Raw genomic sequence first — 20,680 nt, forward strand, 5'->3', positions numbered from 1 at the left:
CCCGGGAAGGGAGCCAGCAGGGAGGAGGAGGAAAAACCCTAGAGGACAGAATCATGAGATCCTTGACCACACGGGAGAGTTTTACAAAGGTAGGAATGGGGACTTCCCTGGTGGCGCAGTGGTTAAGAATCCGCCTGCCAATGCAGGGGACAGTGGTTTGAGCCCTGGTCTGGGAAGATCCCACATGCCACGGAGCAACTGAGCCCATGCACCTCAACTACTGAGCCTGTGCGCCACAACTACTGAGCCCGAGCGCCTAGAGCCTGTGCTCCGCAGCAAGAGAAGCCACTGCAATGAGAAGCCCCGGCTCGCTGCAACTAGAGAAAGCCGGCGTGCAGCAACGAAGACCCAATGCAGCCAAAAAATAAATAAATAAAGTAAAAAATAAATAAATGTATTTTTTTTAAAAAAAGGTAGGAATGACCAACGGTGATAATAATCATAGCTGCCAGCATTGATTACATGCCTACTGTACACCAAACCCTGTGCCAACTGCTTTCCATACATTACCTCATGACCCGGTGAGCTGTGTGGCATCATTGTTCCCCCTTACAGAGGAGGACACAAGCCCAGGGAGGCGGAGTGTTTATGTGAGCAGAAGAGGAGGAGGTCAGGACTAAGAGGGGTGTGGCCGTGCTGGGTTCAGCCGCGGCCTCCACAAAGAGTCCTGATGCTTCTGATTTGGGAGAAGCAGTTAGGGATGTCGGCAGGGAGAGGCAAGGCAGCTGCAGGGCTGGGATCCCTGGGACTTGACTCCCCAGCACCCTGGGCACGCTGGGTTCTGGCTTGTTTGTCAGCAGGACCCAGGTGTGCAGCCTTCCTGCCAGTCCTGGGCCTTGAACCTGGGTCTGGATACTGGGCACCTCAGGGGCCCTTCACTGGGACCCACCATCCAACCAGTCACCACATGACAGAGACAAGGGATTCTGGAAATTCCCTTTCAGGATTTTAGGCCACCCAGACCTTTCATTTCTCCCTTTCCCTCCCTCTTCCCCTGGTCTCTCTCTCTCTCTCTCTCTCTCTCTCTCTCTCTCTCTCTCTCTCGCTCTCGCTCTCGCTCTCGCTCTCGCTCTCTCTCTCGCTCTCTCTCTCTCTCTCTCTCTCTCTCTCTCTCTCTCTCTCTCGCTCTGTGTGTGTGTGTGTGTGTGTGTGTTGCGGGTGGCTGTGCAAACTGGACAGGACCCAGCCACTATCTAATAGAGCTGTATCTCTGGGGCTCAATTTCTCCAATAGCTAAGAGGTGTGTAATCCCAGCTTGCCTGCCTATCTCCCCCAGGCTCAGTGAGGTCACCAGAAATTCAACCCAGTTATTCTGGGCTGCCCTCAGCCTCTCCCTTCCTCCCTCCCTCCCCCGCTCCCCTTTCCCTAACTTTCAGTTTCTTTTCAGATCCTGGGTGCCTTTGGGGGAAGAGGTGGCCAAACCAGTGGAATGTGGACTGCTAACAACTTTCCAACCAAAACCCCCCATTTAGGGGAAGTCCCTTTAAAAGGAAAACTGAAACTCTCTCCTAGTCCAGTTCCAGTCCCACCCTTTCCTCTCTACACTGCTCAGACCTTGACTCATCACCTCTCCCATTCAGCTTCTTCCCCCAAATGATCTGGATCCAGACTACAGCTACCTTCTAGCTTTGTGACTCTGGACGAGTCCCTTCCCCTTGCTGAGCCTCGCAACGCCCACTCTGTAAAACGAGGACACCAGGCGCCACTTTGAGTTGTGGCAAAGGGTTCAGTGAGGTACTGCTGTGCGGAGGGAACTGTAGTGGTGAAGAGCTGGCTCCGTCATATCCCAGCGGTGTGGCTTTAGGCCCTATCTGAGCCTCAGTCTCCTCATCTGTAAAATATGAATGATGATCATACCTACTGCCTCAGGGTTATTGTGAGACAAATGACCTAGTACCATGACGTAAAGCCCTGAGGACCAAGCACTTGAGGCGCAGAGCACGCGGGAACATTCGACAATGTTCCTAAGTGCGAGTACGTGAAATGCTGGGCAAGGGCCATTCCCTTCCCTTCTCTTCTCTTCCTGCCCTAGGGAGAGGAGGTAGGTGTCTAGGACCACCCTGGGATAACCTTGCGCCCCCTCCATCAGCTTTCTTCTGGGGCGGGTGGTGGGGCTGGTGCTGAAGTGTTCAGAAGGGAAATTTATTTGGCTCAGTCAATTCCTTAAATGGCAAAGGAATCTGCCTCTCCCCAGAACCCTGAGGATTTTCTTTCTTTCCTCTCACACCCCAGAAGTGTCCCCCGGGGACCGCCTTTTGGTGACTATTCCCAGAAAAGACATACTCTGGACCCCCCTCCAACACACACGTCGTCTGTCTGTCCCCTCCCAGCCTCTCACATTCTCCTTCCCTCCCATCTGTCTGCACAGGGAGGCCTTACCTCCCAGGGACTGGCCCTCAATGCTCCATGTTGTGCCTCCGAGAGATCGGGCTCCCAGCCTCACCTCCTTCTTCTTGCTCCTTGGCCCACTGACCTTCAACTCTCCTGACTTTTTAGTTCATCAGAGCTGAGCCTCTCCCACCTCAGGGCCTTTGAACAGGCTGTTCCCTCCGCCTACAGTGTCTCTCTCCACTTCTCTACTTGCTGAATTTCTACTCTTCTCTTAAACCACTCCTGAGGACTTTCCAGATTCCCCAGGAGGAAGGGATGGCTCTCCCACCACCTGCTCCACACCTTTGGGCTTAGGGTTCCCACCACTCAGTTTCCCACCACTCGGTACTTGGGCTGCATCACCAGGCCACCCCCGTCAGCTCATCATCCCCTGTCTCCACCTCCATAACTGGCCCTTCTCACATGGACCTGGGCCATTTCATCAGCTTTCTCACTTGTCTTTCTGCACAAGTCTAGCCCCTCTAGCTGTTTTCTGCCTCAGGGTCACTTTCCAGTAGAGGGTGCTCAATAAATATCTGTTGACTGATGGAGTAAATGAGTGAAGGAACGAATGAGAGAGTGACAGAAATGTAGAATCAAGCATATCCCCCTTGCCTTTAAACCTTTCCATGGCTCCCTACTGCCATCAGGACAAAGTCTGTGCCTTATATTTAAGGTCCTCCCTGTCTGATTCCCCACAGCGCACTCTGGGCTTTTCCCCAAGCCATACCCTGTTCTCCTTCCTGCATTCATGTAGCTTTGTCCTTCTTCCCTGCTATGCAGCAGGGAAACAAGATTGGTTGTTGAAATAATCCAGGCAAGTGATGATGGGGAACTTGCACTAAAGAGAGAAGGGAGAGTCAGCCAACACCAACATTTCCTGAGCTAGACTCTGTCCTCAGTGCTCGGGACTGCGAGTGTAGCCTTGGAGCTTAAGTTTGAGATGACTATTAGGGTCCCCGTGGAGACATCAGGCGGGCACTTAATCGATCTATGAGCCTGGATTTCAGAGGAGAGCTTGGAGGCCTCCTCCAATTTTTTAAAAAATAAATTTATTTATTTATTTTTGGTTGCATTGGGTCTTCGTTGCTGTGCGTGGGCTTTCGCTAGTTGCGGAGAGCGGGGGCTACTCTTTTTGCAGTGAGTGGGCTTCTCATCGTGGTGGTTTCTCTTGTTGCAGAGCATGGGCTCTAGGTGCACAGGCTTCAGCAGTTGTGGTACACGGGCTCAGTAGTTGTGGCTCGCGGTCTCTAGAGCACAGACTCAGTAGTTGTGGCACACGGGTTTAGTTGCTCCGCGGCATGTGGGATCTTCCCGGACCAGGGCTCTAACCCGTGTCCCCTGCATTGGCAGTCAGATTCTTAACCACTGTGACACCAGGGAAGTCCGGCCTCCCAAATTTGAAGCCACAGGACTGGATGGGATCCACCGAGAGGAGCAGCTCAAGAAGACAGTGCCGGGGGCTCTCCAACTTTGACACTCTGGGTGGGGAGCCAGCAGGGGGATTCAGCTCGTGGGCAGAGAAGGGAAGAGAACCAGGAGCAGGGGTGTCCTGAAGGCTGAAGGAGGAAATGGCTTCCAGAAGGATTGCGTGATCTGCCATGTCAAATGCTGCTGAAGGTGGAGGAAGACAGAGGGGGAGAGGTATAGGAGGGGTCCAAGGGCAGAAGTGACAGGTCTTAGCAAAGGACTACGGATGTTGGGGGTGAGGAGGAAGGACCGAGGATGGTGCCTGAGCGTCTGGCTTGGGAAATGGGTGGAAGGAGATGCCAAGCCATACACAGAAGGCCTAGGGAGGAGTAGCGGGGCACCATGGAAAAGGAGAGGTCAGCTTTGGACAGCTTGAGTTGAGGTGCCTTAGGATCTATGCGTCTGGAATGAAATGTGTGTTGGAGAGAAAAAGAGAAGATCCCCCTGTGTGTGTGTGTGTGTGTGTGTGTGTGTGTGTGTGTCTGTCTGTCTCTGTCACTCTCTCCTCTATCCTTTTTTTTTTTGGGCCGTGCCATGTGGGATCTTAGTTCCCTGACCAGGGGTCAAACCTGTGCCCCCTGCATTGGGAGTGCAGAGTCTTAACCACTGGAACATCGGGGAAGTCCCTCTCCTCTATCCTTTTCTATGTGTATTTTTGAAAGAATCTATACGCTGACTGTTATGAAATCTTTATCTCCAGCCCAGGTCTCTCCAGAACTCTGGCTGCCCTTGGAGATCACCCCACATGTCCCACATGGACCTACAAGACACAGAAAAACAGGCTCAGGACACAGATTAGAAAGGACAGAGTTGGAGGCGAGATAAACCAGGGAAGAGTTGATCAGACTGGTCCAGACAATGGCAAAGGCGGCCTGAACTAGGCAAGGGCAGAGGGCAGAGGAGATGAAGTGCAGAGACATTCAGGGAGCGGAGAGCACCAGAGATGGGGGTGAGGTTCCATGTGGAGGGAGAGGGGCTAGAGGAGGAAGGGAGACGGCTCTAGGGGTCTGCTGGGTGTGGAGAGTGGGGGCAGCTGCCCTGCAGTCACCTGTTTATCTGACTGAGACCCCTCCCAAAAGGGCAGGGGAGGGGTCATAAGTGGGGAGGGGGCTGCTGTTGACCACAGAGTGCATGAGTCAGGGTGGACACCCGAAGACTCCTTCCTTTAACCATCAGCACCCTCTGCCGAACCCCTGCAGGGAGGCATGAGCGGGATCCACTCCCAGCCTCAATCCCAGGGAGGACCTGCGAGAGTGAGTAAAGGGGAACACAGGGACAGGTGCTCAGGGCCTTGGACCTAGTTGAGGGTCAGAGACCACTCGTTGCCCACCAGAGTGGACTCTGAGACCCCGGGAGGGCTCTAGGCTTAGAGATGCCACAATGGGACCATGTCCCTCCCTTCCTTTAAACCTGTCCATGGCTCCCTACTTCCTCTTGGAGAATGTCCACCCCCTTGGCCTGGCCTTCAAGGTCTTTGAAGCTCCAGTTCCAGCTAGCTTCATCTTAGGCAGAGCCCTCCTGGCTGCCAGTCTCACGGTTCTCTCAGCGGGATGACCGCTTTGATGATACCATTTCAGGCTGCAAATCACCAAGCCTTTCTCCATGCTGCCAGTTCTGCTTGCATTGCTACTCCCTTTGTAGGTCTACCCAGGGCCTGCCCATCTGTCAAGATTCAGCTCAAGGTACCCCTCCAAAAGGCTTTCCTGATCTTCCAGAGGAGTCACTGTGCCCCAAACAAACTAATGTCACCCTCTGTGGCACTTTACTGAGCTGGCGTATGTCTCTGCCTCTCTCCTTCTATGGCCTGTGAGAGTCTGGGGAGGAGGAACAAGTCGGGTTCACTCAGTCTACCCCATGGGGGGGTGGTCACGGGTGCAGTGGGACATTCAGGGGCGGCTACAGAGGCCCTCCCAGCCCTGTGGGTTCAGTCTAACTCAGTGTGTGTGGATGGGGAGAACAGAGATCATCATCCCCCAAAGTAGGGAGAGCCAGAGAGCAGTGAAAGCTGCTTTATTTGGGCAGTAAAGGGCAGAAACATGGAGATACCAGGGGAGAGGGCAAAGGTGGACAATCTTCATCCACTGAGAGGGGACACAGGACTGTGCAGTGTTCCAGGCCATCTTCCTGCTCATCCTGGCTTGGCACAAGTTAGCCTCGGGACCATGAGGAGATGAACCTGAAGCCTGTCTTCCCAAATCCCTGGAAAACAGACATCTGTGACACTCCTCTGGGACCTGGGGCACAGTTTGTGTAGCTGAGCACCCTAGACTGTCTGGGCTGTCGTGCAGCTCTGCTGTGAACTCGCTGGGTGTCCTCGGGCAAGTCATTTAATGGCTCTGAGCCCTGATCAGTCTTCTTATCTGAGAATAATGGGAATAACAATGGTACCCACCTCATAGGGTTGTGATGAGGCCTGCGAAGTGTTAGCATAATAACTGGCTGAAAGTAAATGTGGAATAAATATGAGTTGTTAGGATTATAACTATTCTATCAAGAGACCTGGGTTCTGGTCCCAGTTCTGCCATGTTTTCCTCACTGGACCTGCCTGAGTTTCCATATAAAAAATGGGATATTGGGCTTCCCTGGTGGCGCAGTGGTTGAGAGTCCGCCTGCTGATGCAGGGGACACGGGTTCGTGCCCCGGTCCGGGAAGATCCCACATGCCGCGGAGCAGCTGGGCCCGTGAGCCACGGCTGCTGAGCCTGAGCGTCCGGGGCCTGTGCTCTGCAACGGGAGAGGCCACAACAGTGAGAGGCCCGTGTACTGCAAAAAAAAAAAAAAAAAAAAAAAAAAAAAAAAAAACAGGGATATTGAAGGATTAAATGAAATAATGGATGTGGCAGAGACTCCTAAGATGAGTGATGGTCTCTTTCCCTCTGAGGTTCATCTTGCTGGGGCTGCAGAGGGGTTGTCACCTCCACTCTGTCAGGCCTTTACTGGGCTCTCTGTCCCGGCAAGATCTGCTGCCGTAGGGCCAGCCCATCTCCTCCTCTTGGCCCATGAGGCAGAATGAGAGGAAAGGGCTGCGGTTGCCCCAGCAGGGACTGTGGTTACGCAGGACGAAGGACTTCCTTCCAGACTGCAGGATGCTATCCTGGGAAGGAGCCAGAGATCGTGGGACAGAGGCTGCTGAGGGGAGGGATTGCTTCCAGGGGAATGTCCAGATTAGGCTGGTTAGGCCAGAGTGGGCCAGTGGAGTGAATGAGCTCAGCAGTGACCTCACTTCCAGAGAGCTTGGAGGGGTCCTATTTAAACCTGCCCCATGGCTCCCAAGATCACAGAGACAACAGACAGGAACAGAGACATAGCCAAAGGGGTATTCCAGGACAGACAGCCAGGGGCAAAGGGCCACCCAAGAGACATATGCATGCTATTCCCTCCACCCAGAACACTCTTCCCAGGTCTGGAGTGGCTGATCTCTCATCCTTCAAGCCTTGATTAAGAGTTACCTCCTCAGACTGGACCACTCGGCCAACCGATTCATTCATGCAATCTTTAGTGAGCCCCAGTTATGAGTCAGGAACTGTTCTAGATCTGTGAACAAGACACAGTCCTTGCCCACTCCATATAATGTAGCACCTGGCCCACCTCGATCTTCTCAAACACAGCACACTGTTTATCTCTTTTTTTTCTTTTATTAAAATATATTTATTTATTTATTTTGGCTTCGCCGGGTCTTAGTTGTGGCACGCAGGATCTTCATTGTGGCATGCAGGATCTTCCAGTTGCGGCATGTGTGATTCTTAGTTGCGGCATGCAGACTTCTTAGCTGCGGTATGCATGTGGGATCTAGTTCCCCGACCAGGGATCGAACCTCGGCCCCCTGCATTGGGAGCACGGAGTTTTACCTACTGGACCACCAGGGAAGTCCCCATATCTCTGACTTTTTTATTGTTGTCTTCCCAACCAGAATGTAAGTGCCATGAGGACAGGGACTTCAACTGTTCTTTTCACCAATGTGAACTCAATGACTCAGAGTATAAACCTGGCACAACCCTCTAAAATAGGCCCTTGATAAATATTTGTTGAAGAAATAAATGGACACAGAGACCAGGGATAGACAGACACACAGAGAAAAAGAGCCATGCTCACATGCTCAGAGGTGATGCAAACATTCAGAGATGCCCCAAAATATCAAGCACACACAGACACACACAGGACAGTGTCCTTCCAGCAGGCCGCTTCCCTTAGGTCATTCAGTTTGGTCATCAGGCCTGGGGCTGGGGTGACTCCTGTCCTGGGACCGACCCAGTTGGTGCCCAAGGGCATGACCTATTCTGGTTCCCACACTCCCTGCGTGGGGCACCAAGTTGGCATTATGTTTGAAGAGCCCTCTTTGGAACTCTATTTTACTCCTTTTGTTGTCTTTTGATGAACAGAAATTTTAATATAGTCGAATGTCAATTTTCCAAAAAATGTTTGTGGTGGTTCGAGAAGGGCAGGGCTGAATAACCCCGAAGAAACCCACGCCCGGCCCGCGGGGCCTCTCTCACTGCGACTCGAGCCCTCTGGGTCCTCGAGCCTGTAAGGCAGGGAGGACTAACCTCCTGCCCGGGTATCACCCTTTCCCCACCCCAACCTCCGTCAGGCCCCGCCTCTAGACCCGCCCCTCCGAGGTCGCGCCCTCTTCTGGCCCCGCCCCTCACCGGCTCTCACGGGCGCAGGGGAACTAGATGTCTCTTCCTCTTGCCCAGATATTGGTAGTTAATATTCTGCCACCGGTGCTTCCACCTGGAAGGAGGGAAAACTGGGCCTACAGGACGGCGGCAAGGCTCCCCGCCCCCTCTGAGTCTACGCCCGCTTCGCCTAGTCCCTTCCTTGGTCAGCCGCTTCAGGCCCCGCCCTTCCCACCTAGTTCCTCCCACTCCTCCCGCTCCTAGGTACAGTCAAGCCCAGCCTGTCCAACCCCTGTCCGACCCTCGCGTCTGGGGATCCGCCCCTTCCCACAGACCCCTCCCCTGCCGTAGGCACCGCCCCTCCCTCCCAGGGCTTCCGCCCCGCCCCCGCGCGCTCACATGAGGCGCGGGCTCGCGCCGTAGCAGCTGGGCCAACGCGCTGAGGGTAAGTCCGCCTGCCCGGTGGTACCCGGCAGCAGCAGTAGGTTGCGCGCGGGCCAGCGCCAGGCGGCGCCCGGCGGGCTGCGGCGCTGCGGGCTCAGCCAGTAGTCGCCCAGGCTGCGGTGGGCGGCGGGCGCCGGCATGGCCGGGCCCCGGCAGCCCCGGAAACACAACTCCTGGTCAAGGCGGTGCGGGGGCGTGACCCGGGGGCGCCTGCGGGGTAGACGGGCAGCGGTCACCCCAGGAGGCACGACAGGCGGGGAGTAGGCGGCCGCCTCGTGTCAGACGCGGCGGCGCGAGGGTCGGGGTCACTCCTGGCCCATGTGGAGGGGCGGGGAGGGGGATTGGAGGCCCCCCTCGGGCCTTCCCAAGGATCTGGACTCCTCCCCCGCAGCTGCCAGACCGGGGCCCTTCATCGAGCCGACACCCTCCTCCGGGCCCCCTCACCGGGACAGAAGAAAATTCACCGCGAAGTGGGCAGTCTCGGTGAATAGCATAGTGTCCAGTCCTCCTGGCCCGGCTTCGGCCTCTTTAATACCTGCTGGGATGTGGAGGGGGAGGCCTGAAAGCCCATAGTCCCCCCGGGCCCCGCTGTTTTTAGCAGGAGGCGTCAGCTGGCAGAGCGGGGTGGGGCAGCGCCAGCCCCTCTGGCGGGGTCTAGTCTGTGGTCTGTCTTCAGCTGCTTCAGTGGGAGGGGGTTGGTCACCAGTGCTGGAGGATCCCCTGAGACCCTCCTCCCCCAGGATCAGGGACAGAAAGGCAAGGACAGGCAGAGGCAGCAAGAGGGGGCCCAGGATAGGAAGGTCAGCTGCCATTTGGATAAACCCTTCCTTATTTCACCCAGGGGCCTCCAGCTTCTGTTCAGGAAGAAACCACACCTCAGAAGGCCTCACTGCTCCCGGGCTTAAGAGCCTCCCAACTCTGCCCCCATGGCCCTTACAGGAGCCTTTCCCTTGCTCTGGGGCACTCTTAGATATCAGAGGCAGAAGGCTTCTCAGCCACCTCTAGTTCAGGAGTTCTTATCAGGAAGCCAGGACTGAGTTTTTGGGAGCTTCAGGAGGCCCGATACTGTTTGCAAAGTTCAAACACACATATATTTCTGGAAGGAGTCTAGAAAGGGTCCCTGACACCTCCCCCAGCCCCACCCCCCCACCCTCCCACCAAAAAAACAAAAATTAAAAGCCTACATTCTTTGCAGAAAGGAAAACAGGTTCAGAGAGGGGCAGAGAAAACCCAGTAGTAGGACCCAGGCTTCCTACTACTCTGCCCATCCTTACAAAGGGTGAGACAACCTCTCTGTGCCCTTGTCCTGCTCAGAGCATGGGGTTCCGGGCTCAGAGCCCAGGCTGGGCCCTGCTGCCCCACCCTCTGGGGATCCTGGGGAGCATGCTGGCCCCGCTCCCTTTCCCACACTGCCTGTTTGGGCTATTTCCCCCCAGTGACTCACACTGGCTGCTGGGGAGAGTGGGCAGCTGTTCTGAGCCCCAGAGCCCTGTATGGCCCTGACTTGCCCGCCTCCCAATTGTGTGGCTATATTTGGGGATTCCACCTCCTCTTTTCCCTCCTTGGGGAATTTCCCTCCTCTCATTCCTTCCTCCTTTACCTGTCTTCAAGTTCTCCCTCCCTGATGGCTCCTTCCCAGCAGCAAACAAACAGGCTCTGGTCTTTCCTATGTTTGAAAAAGAAGAAAGCCCTCCTTCGACCCCAGGTCCTTCTCCAGCTCCCCTTCACAGCCAACATTCTTGAAAGAGTTGTGTACACACGTTTCCACTTCCTCACCCAACCCCTGCGGTCTGGCTTCCTCCCCCACCATTCCACAGGGGCAGCTCTTCAAGGTCACCACTGACTTCCCTGTTGCTAAATCCAAGGGATGCTCGTGAGTCTTTATCTGATTTGACCCCTTAGCAGTGGCTGACTTTGACACAAACACTCCCTCCTATTTGAAACACTTCTGTGCCCTTGTTTTTCTGGACACCGTGGACTCTTGATTTCTTTGCTGTTTATTTGCAACCATGTGGTTGCCGCCACATGGCAAATTTCTCATCCTTCGCTCACTGCCTAATCATGGGTGTTCTTGGGCCTTCTACAGTCTGTCCCAGGGGATCTCATGGGTTCCCATGCCTTTGGTGTCCACCTGTGTCAGAGACTCACTTCTCTCTTTCAGCCCAAGCCTCTCTTCCCTGCCCAACACCTATCTCCTGGCCCCATCCGCCTGGATGTTTCACCTCACAGCAAACATGCCCCACACCGGCCCTTCCTCCCATGTTCCCCAGCTTGGCCATTTTCTCGGTTGCCTGAACTGGAAATCTGGGCTTGGTTCTAGACTCTTCCCTGTCCCTCCCTTTTCATATTCAAGCAGTTACGAAATCCTGTCCTCTCCAGGATATGTCTAAAATCCAATTGCTTCTCTCCATCTCCACTGCTACCACCTGGTCCAAGGCCCCATCGCCGTTCACCTGGGAGGCTGCAGCAGCCTCCTGGATGATCTCCCTGCTGCTACTCTCAATCTCTTTTGTGGTCTGTTCTCACAGAGCAGCCAGGATTGTCTTTCCAAAACATGAATGTGTCCCTCTTCTCTGTGTCTTCACCACCACGTTCACTCGTGGCACAGACCAGTCCCAGGGCCAGGGATATTTCTCACCGCCATGTCCTTGTCTGGGTAACTGCTTCTCATCTCAGTTCCAGTGTCGCTTCCTTAGGGAAGCCATCCCAGATCCCGCAGCTGGCTCTGCTATTCCTTCTCACAGTGCTCAGCCTCTCTGTAGACCGATCAAGCAGTCATTCACTAGCCAGTCTAATCTGCAAACATTCTACCAACTCCTGAACGCTTCCATTCTAGGCCCCGGGATGTTAGGATGAATATGACACAGCCCCTGCCCTCCGTGAGTCCATAGTGTAATGGGGTAAACAGGCACTCAACAGGGATCAAGGAAGAGATGAGTACACAGTGGGACAAGCAGGTGCTATGGGAGGGGAAGGACAGGTGGTCAGAGGAGGCTTCTTTGAGGAGTGACAATTGGTGGAGATCTGAGAGGTAAGGGGGATGGGAGGAGGCGATTCCAGGCAGAAGGAACAATGTGCTGAAAGGTGGGAAGAAGGTTTTGTGAAGAACTCAGGGGTGTCCACGTGGCTGGACAAGTGATGTAAAGAAGCCATTGATGAGATTTAAATAGGAGAATTACATGGCTGGGTTGTGGTCTTTATAGAATAATTCTGGGCTAGAGGAATCAAGAAGGGAAGGAAGCACAAGACCAATTAGGGGGCTGCTGGAGTAATCAAGATGAGTAGCGATGGGGGTCTGGTTCAGGGCAGTGTGGTGGAATTGGAGCAGAATAGACTGTGGGCACCAGGACTGGGAATTGGAGAAGAGAGAGGGAGTGAGAATGATTCCAGTATCCTTACCCCAAGGGCAGGTGGGGAGAGGCCAGTGGGAGCTGGGACACCCATATTCCTGTGGGGTCCAACCCACTGATCTACCTGGTGTTAGGTTGCCTGATGTCTTCCCACGGCCCTCATCCCTGCTTTTTCCTAGAGGAGCAGATGGAGTCCCGAGTGTTAGATGCCTGCTAAGGAGGCCTAGGAGGAGGCCGGCGGGGGGAGGAAGGGGAAGTTGGGTCAGGGTCCAGATGTGATGGGGTTGCAGGGAAAGTGGCATTGGGGTTTCCTCAGGGTCTGGAAGCTCCACTGTCTCTGGCTTCACCCTGAGAACCCCCCAGTTCTGAATGCTCAAACTCAGGGCCCAGTCCTTAGGGGTTCTGGGGGCCTTTTAGGGGCTTCGAGTCTATATCTGAGAAGCCACAATGCCCTGACAAGTCCCCAGGACTCTAGAGAGTTGCTAGCATCAGTGTGCACTTCCCACGAGCTGGCCCACTGCCTATTACCTGCATAATCCCCTGCAATCCTCACATTAACCCTCGGAGGCATGTAGCTTACTATCCCTGTTGTACGTACTAGACTTCCAGGGTTAAGGGACTTGCTCAAATTCAAACAGCTAAAACGATGCAGAAGGAGGATTTGAACCAAGGTTTGACTGACATCAGAGTCTGTGCTTTTAACTCCTGTGCTATATTAAGCCTGTCGACCCCTTGGTTGATTGGCTCGGTAAAGGAAAGAGGCTTTGTGGGGGATTTGCTTGTGGTTGGGGTGGCTGCCCCCTTCTCATATCAAGCGATGGGAAAGGGTAGCGCTGACGTCAATTGTTGCCATGGAGATATAGCAACCCTTTCCCTGCCATTTCCATGGTAACCTGGGGGGGGTCCATCTGTACTTCGCCCCCTCCTTCTAAAAGAGGGTCCCTTAGGGAGGGGCTGCCTAATAAGGTGTCTGAGAGAGAAGTCAGGGAAGGCAGTGATTCAAGTATCCTCCTTTCCCTGGGCCCCTCCTCATTTCTCAAGCTGAGAATGAGGCTGGGATGTGGGGGTCCTGCCTGGGGGTCTGGGGAAAGCTTTACCCTCTAGGGTGAGGGAGGCAGTTCTGCCTTTCCCACCTGGGGATTCCCCTGGAAATGACACCCCCCCCCCACTCCCCACCAAGTTCCTCAGCACCTGAGCAGGACTGTGAGGAACTTGGCAGAGGGAGGCGAGAGAGATTCCCCAACCCTCTCCAAGGCTGGGCATCACCCAGCCCCTGGGGACGTGGCTGGCTGGCTCTCTGCTGCCCCTTGAAGCCAAAGGTAGGAGCAGCAGCAGCCTCTCTTGCTCAGTGCTAGAGGTGCACGACATTCCTGCCTAGTGCTCTATGTGCATGACTTTACTGAAAGCTTCCACCAGGTTTCATTAGCCCCATTTTACAGATTTGGAAATAGAGACTCAGAGAGGCTAAGTATGTAGCCCAAGTTTGCACAGCTAGTAAATGGCAATCAGGACTCAAATCTAGGACTAAAGTTTAGGCCAGTGACTTTTCCAGGGGGAAAAAAGGAAGAAGCAACAGAGAACGTGATGGAAAAGGAGAAGAAAAATAGAGTGAAGTGACCCAGGTTGGAGCCTGTCATTCTCCCTGTCACCTACAGAACAAAGTTCAAACACAAGGCCTCCCTGATTCAGCTTCTCTTCTGTTAACTCATCCCTGGATCCCTTGAATTCTGAGCTCTGCAAGGGCAAGGGATATGTCAGATAAAGGCTTGGGTTCTCTGCACCTCGTGTGGCCCAGGTAGGTGTTGGTGAAAGTTGATTGAACTGAGTTCCTTGAAATTGTCTTCCACTTTCCTGCCTCAAGGCCTTTGTCCACAGTATTCCACCTGGAATGCCCTTTCCCCTTGCTCATGGCCATTCTAGAGCTATGTAGCCCCAGGGTCTGGCCCACTGGCAAGGTGTTTGTCTGTATTCTTTGCATCCCTCACTAACCAAACATAGCGGTAAATCTTGTTTTTCTTTTTCCTTTTTTGGCCACGCCACACAGCATGCAGGATCTAAGTTCCCTGACCAGGGACTGAACCCGTGCCACAGCTGTGAAAGCTCGGAATCCTAACCACTAGGCCACTAGTAAATCTTTTTAAATTTTATTTTATTTTAAAAAAGTAAAAAAATTTTTGGCTGCATTGGATCTTCGTTGCTACGTGCTGGCTTTCTCTAGTTGTGGGGAGCGGGGTGCACAGGCTTCTCATTGCAGTGGCTTCTCTTGTTGCGGAGCACGGGCTCTAGGTACGCGGGCTTCAGTATTTGCGGCACGCAGGCCCTAGAGTGCACGGGCTTCAGTAGTTATGGCCTGTGGGCTCAGTAGTTGTGGCACACAGGCTTAGTTGCTCCGTGGCATGTGGGACCTTCCCACATCAGGGATTGAACCCGTGTCCCCTGCATTGGCAGGCAGATTCTTAACCACTGTGCCACCAAGGAAGTCCCAGTAAATCTTTCTTTAAAGGAAAGGAGTGTCGAGAAGATTGGAGAAAGGAAGTGAGGGAGATAAGAGAGAAAGGAAGAATGGGAAGGATTCAGCATTTGTGGGCTGGCAAGGTCCATAGAGATCACTGGTGCTTTTTTTTTTTTTTTAAACTAGTGAGGAAATGGCCCCAGAGGGAAGGGATTTGCCTCCCAGCAGGTCATTGCTAGGCCACGTGAGTTCCATGAGGGTCAAGGCCCATGTTTGTCAAGTTCATCGTTGAATCCCCAGTGTCCTGCACAGGCCTGGCTGGTAGACTTGTATTGAATGAAACAGGGACGAAGCCTGAAGGAGAACCCAGTCACACAGAACTCCTGGTCACACTTTCTAAGGCTCCTCATTGCCTTCAAATTGAGTTGTTACACTGGCCCCTGCCACTCTCTATCCCTTTTTTTCGGGCTTCTTTTCCTCCCAGGGGTACTTGATCTTTATATAAGCTGTCTCTGCTCCTGGAATGTTTTTTCTCCATCATTACCATTATTTTCTGGTGATGCTGTCAATCACCTGGCTGTGCTTGCATCTCAAGTGTAGGCTTACCTGTAGTTCAGCCTGGTCAATTGTAGTCTCCCATCTCCCTGACAGTGGTAATTGGCCAAGGAATGTGCATGTGATTTAAAAGGGCCAATCACTGGCCTTCCCAGGGATAGGTATACTGAGACTGGGAGAAAGCAGGTCTCCCTTCCTGGGATTAAAATTTTTTTTTTTTATTTAGGCTGTGCCGGATCTTAGTTGCAGCATGCGGGATCTTTAGTTGTGGCATGCGGGATCTTTTAGTTGCAGCATGTGGACTGTTTAGTTGCGGCATGTGGTCTTCTTAGTTGTGCATGCATGCGGGGTCTATTTCCCTGACCTGGGCCCCCTGCATTGGGAGCACAGAGCCCTAACCACTGGCCCGCAAGGGAATTCCCCCTTCCTGGGATTTTTTTTTTTTTAAGCTGATGCAGCCATGTTGCCATGTTCCCTGCCCAGAGGAGATAATCAGGGATGAGAGGAACAAAGCAACAGTCCTAGTGGGGTTGAATCCTTGATTCCAGCCCAATGGATGCCCTGGTTCCTATAGTTCTTCCTTTAATCACTAACATATCCTTCCCAGCAACTTGAAACAATCAATTCCTTTTTTGCTTAAGCTAACATCAGTTGCTTGCAATGGAGAGACCTTATCCATACAGAGGCCGTTTTTTTTCCTCTCTAAAATTACAAGGGCCTCCTAAGGAGGGTGAGTACTGTTTACTGGCAGGGAGGCCCTTTTTCTGCAGAGCAGCAGAATGGGTTGTTAAACGGAGTAGGACCTGCATGGAGTTTGGTGGGGATTGAAACAGCTGGATTACTTCACTTAATAGAAGAACAGAGTCCCGGTGGCAGGGCGGAGGTTGGGGGTGGTCTCCAGTAGGTAAGGGTGAAGGGGGAGAGGAGGGAGGGAGAGAGAAGCCAGCACTATGGCTTGAAGCCAGGGATTATTCTGGTGAAGGGGAAGGAAAGGCATGGAGGGGCTTTTAAGAGCCAGGATGTTAAAGGATGTCTAAAGTCCAAGTAGATCCTTTTTGACAAACATCCTCTCTTCTTTCAATAAGCCTCCTACATCTGGGACTGCCTGGGAGCGAAGTCGTGGAAGTCGAAAAGGGTGGCCCTTTCTGGTGACCATGGGATCTGAAGTGCTCTGGGAGGCTTAGACTTCTACTCCATGTGGATTAGAGGAGGGGTGTTGAGTCAATCGTACTTAAATCTCAGGGGACAGGAGACTGAACCTGACCTTTGGGTTACATACATTTTTTCCTGTATTATTTTAATATTGGAAAGTGGGAAATACTCATTCAGCTTCCAGGCAGCCTTCCTGTCATGGGCCCCTCTTATGCATGGATTTTGGGGCCTCAAGTCTGAGGACGCTGAGGAGTGCACTAGCATCACCTGTCATCTGGGGGACCCCAGGCACGTTGCTTAAGGCTCAGTTCCCTCACCTGTAAAAAGGAATAAGAAATCGAAGTTTTTCAAACGACTTCTTCCCCAGTCTTCTGGCCCCACCAGTCTTAGGAGAAACCAAAGCTCAAGATGGACGGGGCAGCCCCTAGCCCCTTCAACAAAGCCAGGGGTTCCCAGGGTCACAAAACAGCAGGTAGCAAAACCGAACTCCATCTTGGGAGAATTAAATGGGCCTGGTGTGGGTGGCCATTCTCATTAAGTTCTCTGTCCACCTTCTCCAGTCCCAAGCTTCTCTGGGCCCCCAGAGTCCAGCACAGTAATGCTAATTTTACTGGAGAACCAAGGAGAGTGTTGGGGAGACGGATGAGGGCAGAGCCTGAGCAGAAAGGCGGCCCTGAAAGGGATCATGACCAGCAAGAAATGGGGGAAGGGCTTGGTGTCCAGGGAGAAGAAAGCGGAGTCGGAAGGGCAGGCCCCTGGGGCTGGGTCCAAGTGAGGAGGCAGCAGAAGGGAAGATGCCTTTGGATGAGGCGGAGCAGCGGGCGGGCCCGATCCGACGTGATAAACATACACTGGCCGGAGTGGAAAGAACAGTTTATGCTGTGCTTTATTAAAATGTGCATCGTTCTTTTATTTTAAAATGTGCATCATTGTCTCCTGCTCGGCGCGCGCGATCTCAGCGTGGTGGCCTGCGGCGGGCCTCGTACACGCCCGGCTCCCGCGGAGCTGTCGTGCGCAGGCGCACTCAGGTGGCGCGGACCCGGGGGCTCCCGCCCAAGGCCAGGTAGACGTCGATGGGCACGTGCAGCAGCGTCAGGCAGTGCCAGCCGGGGCAGCGTCGAAGCGGCCTGGGGAAAGCGGGGTGCGACAGGGGGCGCTGAGGCGGGGCAGGCTCATCCTGTACGGGACGCATCGGGGAGTGCACTTGGGGTCCCTGAGGTTCGGGCGTGGATGTGGGACCTTACGTGGGGCGGGGTTGGGGCGGTCGGGGGACGGAAAGTGGGCCGGGGTGGGGCGGCGGGGAGGAGCGCTGGCCTCACCTGACCGGGTTGTGCTCCGTAGCTACCCGCTCCGGGCTGTCCTGGGTCTCGCGGGGGAAGGCAAGGCCAGGGGAGTCTCCGGCCTCAATGGGGAATCTCCGACCCTGCGGGGGCTCCTGGGCACTCATGTCCGAGGCGCTCTGAGCGGGAGTGGCGGTCAGGCAGCTCGCGGGCCGCCGGGCGCCCCCTCCCCGCGCCAGCCCCGTGGGCCGTCGCTTACCTGCCGGAGGCCGAGACCGGTCCCAGGCAGGAAGTAGCTGCCCGAGCCCTGGCCGCGAGAGGACGCTCCGGTCCAGGCGGAGCCGGGCAGGTGTCTGTGGCGCGCCCGGGGCCCGGGCGTCGAGGGGGAGGGCTGCATTGTGACCCGGGCCTTGGCGCGCTGACCTTATAGAACCCGTTCCTCCCGCCGGGGAACCCCACGCCGCGCCGGCACTTAGCGCGGCGCGAGCCGGTACTTGGAGGGCTCTTGCCATGGGTCGCGCAGACCCCCAGCTGCCCGTTGTGGGGAGCAGGAGGCTGTGTCCACAGAAAGGAGCCTGGCATCCCGGGCAGCGCGCAGACGTCCGGAGCGCCCCCCACAGGCGGGGCTGCGACTCACTACCTGGCGCGGGGGCTGAGCGCAGCGGTGACTTAACCTGTTCTGGGTTTGGTGGTGGTGGTGAGGGCAGGCAGGGGGCATTGCCAATTTTGGCCAAGGGTCACACAACACCTACATCACAATTGGGCCAGAGTTTTAAAATGTCTGACCCCCTCCCTCTCCACCACCCACGGCTTGTGTGTCCAGACGGGGAATGTTCTAGCGCTGGGGGCGGCTGCGGATGAAAAGGAGCAGGCCAAGAGCGATGGTGGAGTAGAGCTGCCTCGCAGAGGCAGCATGAGCTGAGAGGGTGATAGGAAGGAAGGAGGTGCTAGACAGCATGGAGGGCTTTCTGCTCTCCAATGGGTACCGGCTGGGCAAGACCATTGGGGAAGGGACCTACTCAAAAGTCAAAGAAGCAGTTTCCAAAAAACACCAAAGAAAAGTGGCGATTAAAATTATAGACAAGATGGGAGGGCCAGAAGGTGAGCTGGGGCCCCTTTGGAGGAAGTGAGGGCTGGCTGAGGTGGGTGGGTGCGTGCTTCCTCCAGTCAGAAGGATCATTCCCTCCTCCCCTTTAGTCTGGAACCAAGGAAAGCAAAACTGTGGCTCTGGGGTAGGTCAGTGGGGAACAGAGGGATGCTGGGAGTCCAGGAAAACCACACCCTCTAAAATCCAAGATTAAAGTGGCAGGAGGTGAAGGATCCTCAGAAGCAGAGCCGGAGACCACAAGGCCTTTCCTATTTCAGGAGGGGAACAGAGACTGGCAAGGCCATGGCCACGGCTAGCAGAGGGCAGGAGCTGGAGCCAACAAAGGCAGAGATGGGGAAAAGACAGGGCTCATGGAAAGAACTGTGGGTCAGGAAGCAGACGTGAGAGGAGCGGGCTTACCACGCTGTGGGCAAATCAGGCCTCGTAACTGAGATTCAATAGCCTTGTCTAAAAGTCCGATAGTCTAAAAACCTAAAAGCACTTTGATATCCGTGGTCTCACAGGCTGCTCACAACAGTCCCTGAGCTGACAGGGAGTAGTTCCTTTCAGTAATATATTAACTACAAAAACAATAGAGGTGAACATTCTTTGCAGTGTCCAAGCAGACAGACATTAAAGACTATGAAAGGGAACCAAGGCACAAGACCCAGACATAGTGGGGAGATAGGCAGACAGAAGTTGGAAGGCAGCAGACAGGAGGGAGGAGTTAGGCCCTTCTGGACTTGATGCTCCATCTCTTTTCGCTTGTTTCCGTAGAGTTTATCCAGAGATTCCTGCCTCGGGAGCTCCAGATCGTCCGTACCCTGGACCACAAGAACATCATCCGAGTGTATGAGACGCTGGAGTCTGCAGACGGGAAAATCTACCTGGTGATGGAGCTGGCTGAAGGAGGGGATGTCTTTGACTGTGTGCTGAATGGGGGGCCACTGCCCGAGAGCCGGGCCAAGGCCCTCTTCCGTCAGATGGTCGAGGCCATCCGCTACTGCCATGGCTGTGGTGTGGCTCACCGGGACCTCAAGTGCGAGAACGCTTTGTTGCAGGGCTTCAACCTGAAGCTGACAGACTTTGGCTTCGCCAAGGTGTTGCCCAAATCATGCCGGGAGCTGAGCCAGACCTTCTGCGGCAGCACAGCCTATGCCGCCCCAGAGGTACTTCAGGGTATTCCCCACGATAGCAAGAAGGGTGACGTCTGGAGCATGGGCGTGGTCCTGTACGTCATGCTCTGTGCCAGCCTACCTTTTGATGACACAGACATCCCCAAGATGCTGTGGCAGCAGCAGAAGAGGGTGTCCTTCCCCACTCATCTGGGCATCTCAGCTGAATGCCAGGACTTGCTCAAGCGGCTCCTGGAACCAGACATGATCCTCCGGCCTTCAATCGAAGAAGTTAGTTGGCATCCATGGCTAGCAAGCACTTGATAAAAGCAATGGCAAGTCCTCCCCAGTAAAGTAGGGGGAGAAAGCAAACCCAAAAACCCACTTCTAAAATGGTGATATATATTTTACACTTTGTTTACTTATCCTAAAACTTACCTACACCCTCTCCAGCCTTACTTCTCTTTCCCTTTAAAGATCTTCATGGAACCAGAGGGCCTCATTCAGACTTCCCTTTTATTACAGCTGACAAGTGATTTTCATACAGGTGTTTAACTAAAGTTAATTAAAAACAGACCCCAGAATCATACACATACAGGGGGAGGAGAGGAGAAAAATGACCAAGAGCAACTGGAACCACTGTTGTTGCAACTTCCTTTCCAAATAAAAGCAGAAGCATTGGGAATGCAGTAACGGCCTCTTGACTCCTTGTCTTGGTGAGAGGCCTGTTGGGGGCCCTGTCCCTTTCTCATCCCAAAGGCCAAGGTGAGCCTGGGATGAGGACAAGGGA

At 54.2% G+C, this 20,680-nt stretch overlaps 2 protein-coding genes across 3 annotated transcripts; one reads left to right on the forward strand and one right to left on the reverse strand.

The window, feature by feature from the left end:
* Positions 1-17,272: 17,272 nt before the first annotated feature.
* FAM229A (family with sequence similarity 229 member A) lies at positions 17,273-18,734 on the reverse strand. Of its 2 annotated transcripts, XM_065886917.1 has the most exons (3): positions 17,948-18,233; positions 17,728-17,867; positions 17,273-17,535 (listed from the first exon to the last, which is right to left on the reverse strand). In XM_065886917.1, exons 1-3 carry the CDS (start codon positions 18,083-18,085, stop codon positions 17,433-17,435), a joined length of 381 nt encoding a protein of 126 aa, XP_065742989.1. In that variant the 5' UTR covers positions 18,086-18,233; the 3' UTR covers positions 17,273-17,432. The 2 variants fall into 2 exon arrangements, with proteins under 2 accessions (XP_065742989.1, XP_065742980.1); XM_065886908.1 differs by having other exon boundaries at positions 17,728-18,734.
* Positions 18,645-20,214, forward strand: TSSK3 (testis specific serine kinase 3). Its single transcript, XM_065886898.1, has 2 exons — positions 18,645-18,789; positions 19,553-20,214. Exons 1-2 carry the CDS (start codon positions 18,645-18,647, stop codon positions 20,212-20,214), a joined length of 807 nt encoding a protein of 268 aa, XP_065742970.1.
* Positions 20,215-20,680: the final 466 nt, after the last annotated feature.

Source organism: Phocoena phocoena, chromosome 1 (genome assembly GCF_963924675.1).
Source record: "Phocoena phocoena chromosome 1, mPhoPho1.1, whole genome shotgun sequence".
Classification (NCBI taxonomy): Eukaryota; Metazoa; Chordata; class Mammalia; order Artiodactyla; family Phocoenidae; genus Phocoena; species Phocoena phocoena.

What these genes read in the sequence shown, in the direction of transcription:
- TSSK3 (XM_065886898.1), top strand. Translation starts at nt 18,645, where the DNA reads ATGGAGGGCTTTCTGCTCTCCAATGGGTACCGGCTGGGCAAGACCATT. An exon ending in CAAGATGGGAGGGCCAGAAG is followed by an intron (nt 18,790 to 19,552) that starts GTGAGCTGGGGC and finishes TTGTTTCCGTAG; the next exon opens with AGTTTATCCAGAGATTCCTG.
- FAM229A (XM_065886908.1), bottom strand. Translation starts at nt 18,200, where the DNA reads ATGGCAAGAGCCCTCCAAGTACCGGCTCGCGCCGCGCTAAGTGCCGGC. An exon ending in ACGGAGCACAACCCGGTCAG is followed by an intron (nt 17,536 to 17,727) that starts GTGAGGCCAGCG and finishes CGCTTTCCCCAG; the next exon opens with GCCGCTTCGACGCTGCCCCG.